General features: G+C 41.0%; 2 protein-coding genes across 2 annotated transcripts in view; one reads left to right on the top strand and one right to left on the bottom strand.

Annotated features, from left to right (window-relative positions):
• The window catches only part of LOC109117273 (40S ribosomal protein S28-1), a 963-nt gene extending 85 nt beyond the window's left edge, over positions 1 to 878 (top strand). Inside the window, exons 2-3 of the mRNA XM_019204187.1 lie at positions 7 to 37; positions 506 to 878. Coding sequence (XP_019059732.1) covers positions 507 to 701 — 195 coding nt within the window. The 5' untranslated portion in view covers positions 7 to 37; position 506 and the 3' untranslated portion in view covers positions 702 to 878. The remainder of the gene's footprint in view (positions 1 to 6; positions 38 to 505) is intronic.
• Positions 879 to 1,589: 711 nt separating this feature from the next.
• Positions 1,590 to 1,862, bottom strand: part of LOC104826941 (peptidyl-prolyl cis-trans isomerase FKBP16-4, chloroplastic) — a 2,426-nt gene continuing 2,153 nt past the window's right edge. The window contains exon 10 of the mRNA XM_010559916.1: positions 1,590 to 1,796. Coding sequence (XP_010558218.1) covers positions 1,769 to 1,796 — 28 coding nt within the window. The 3' untranslated portion in view covers positions 1,590 to 1,768. The remainder of the gene's footprint in view (positions 1,797 to 1,862) is intronic.

The raw sequence follows: 1,862 nt of genomic DNA, 5'->3' as shown, positions 1-1,862 counted from the left end.
TCCGATCCTTAGAGCCGCCATTCGCCTTTGTTAACAGGTTTTTCTTCTTTCGTCCTCTTCTATTCTGTCTTCTTGTAGCAAGGGATTAGGAATGTTTTCTTTGGGTTTTGATTTTTTCGACATCGTTTCCGGTCTCTTTTGTATTGTCCACTATAGTTTTGTCGGTTGTTACCCTGTATTTTCTCTGAATTTTGTATGTAGAATTTGTCGACTTTGATAGATGTTTGAATAACTAGATTCTGTATAACGTAGGTGTCGTAATTGCTTTGCGAAGATTTCGAGGGTTTTCTTGTTCAGGAAATCCAGAGATAAAAGTTAATCAGTTCCCAGACGGATTGATATTAAGTTCTTGAAGTTCACAGATCTTCGGATTTAGGGTTTCGTTGACATCTCTCTTCATATATTACAGTGGATTTCGAGGTTTTTCTTGTTTAGGTTAGACATGAACTGCAATGCGCATAAGACAGTGGAATTGTTTCGTAATCTCTTGTCTTCGGGTGTTTAGAATGGATAGTCAGATTAAGCATGCGGTGGTGGTGAAGGTGATGGGAAGGACCGGATCACGAGGTCAGGTCACTCAGGTCAGAGTGAAGTTCACCGACTCCGACCGTTACATTATGAGGAATGTCAAAGGACCCGTCAGGGAGGGAGACGTCCTGACTCTGCTCGAGTCCGAGAGAGAAGCCAGGAGACTTCGTTGATGTTTGCTCATCTCTCACTTGATGGATCGGTCTGTTCTGGTACTTGGTTAGTGACTATGAGTGCGATTTTGTTCTTCTCATTTTAAGACAAGCGTGTGTGCGACAACAATTCTGGTTCGACATTCGGGTTCTATATGATCCTATTTGCAAAGGGTTTTTCATGCCCCATTTTTGTTTTGTGCGATGAATTGCTTATTAGATTAGAACCCGACCAAAACCAAATCGAATTACGAATTTTTTTTATCAGAAGAACAGATAAGTAATCGTGTGTCAATTTGCGAAAAGATGTTGACTGTTGAGTTTTGCATTGTTACTAGGGGTGGGCGTTTCGGGTTTTGATTCGGTATTCAAGCGGTTCGGTTCGGGAATGGTATTTTCGGTTTTATAAAAAGTGTACCAAACTAGAACCGAATGTTAAACGGTTCGGTTCGGTTCGGTTTTAGTATCGGTTCGGTTCGAAACGGTACCATTATATGAATACCAAATAAGTACCGAACTATAATATTTACACATATATTAATGGAATATTCGAATTTTGGTTCGGTTTCATACGGTTCGGTTCGGTATTCATACGGTTCGGTTCGGGAATGGTTCATTCGGTTCCATAAAAAGTGTACCAAATTAGAACCAAACGTTATTCGGTTCGGTTCGGTATGGTTCAGTTTCGGGACGGATCGGATCGATACTAAATTCCCGAACCGAAGTGCCCACGCCTAATTGTTACACAACACCAAACTGTCTGTCTCCGGCACGTTTCAAAATTTCAAGGACACGATGTATTTAGGGTAGACATGGTTCGGATATCCAAGCTTTCCAACCTCGACGCCCCCTCGAATTTCTTGATCAGGCCTATCTTGTATCGGTCTTGTGAGGATCGGGTACTTCGGATATCTGTAACTACCCCTCAGGTTACTTACATAAGATCATACAATGGCCATGATGTACTCTTGACGAGAATGAAAAGCTCGAGTTTCTATTGGGACAGAGAAGAAGTAACTTTAGATCTCTGATGACTGAAATTGATTCACAGACACAATGTTTATATATATTCTTTTATCATTAGTCTCTCAGCCTTCAACGATTTTCACCGGCGTCCTGCAGTCATAAAGGAAAAAGGCAAAAGATTTATTGAACAAGTTCTACCTGTTTTGAGCTCTTTCC

The sequence above is a fragment of the Tarenaya hassleriana genome, unplaced genomic scaffold, assembly GCF_000463585.1.
Source record: "Tarenaya hassleriana unplaced genomic scaffold, ASM46358v1 Cleome5, whole genome shotgun sequence".
Classification (NCBI taxonomy): domain Eukaryota; kingdom Viridiplantae; phylum Streptophyta; class Magnoliopsida; order Brassicales; family Cleomaceae; genus Tarenaya; species Tarenaya hassleriana.
The sequence above is the reverse complement of the archived record's forward strand: the minus strand, read 5'-3'. Positions and strand labels throughout refer to the sequence as shown.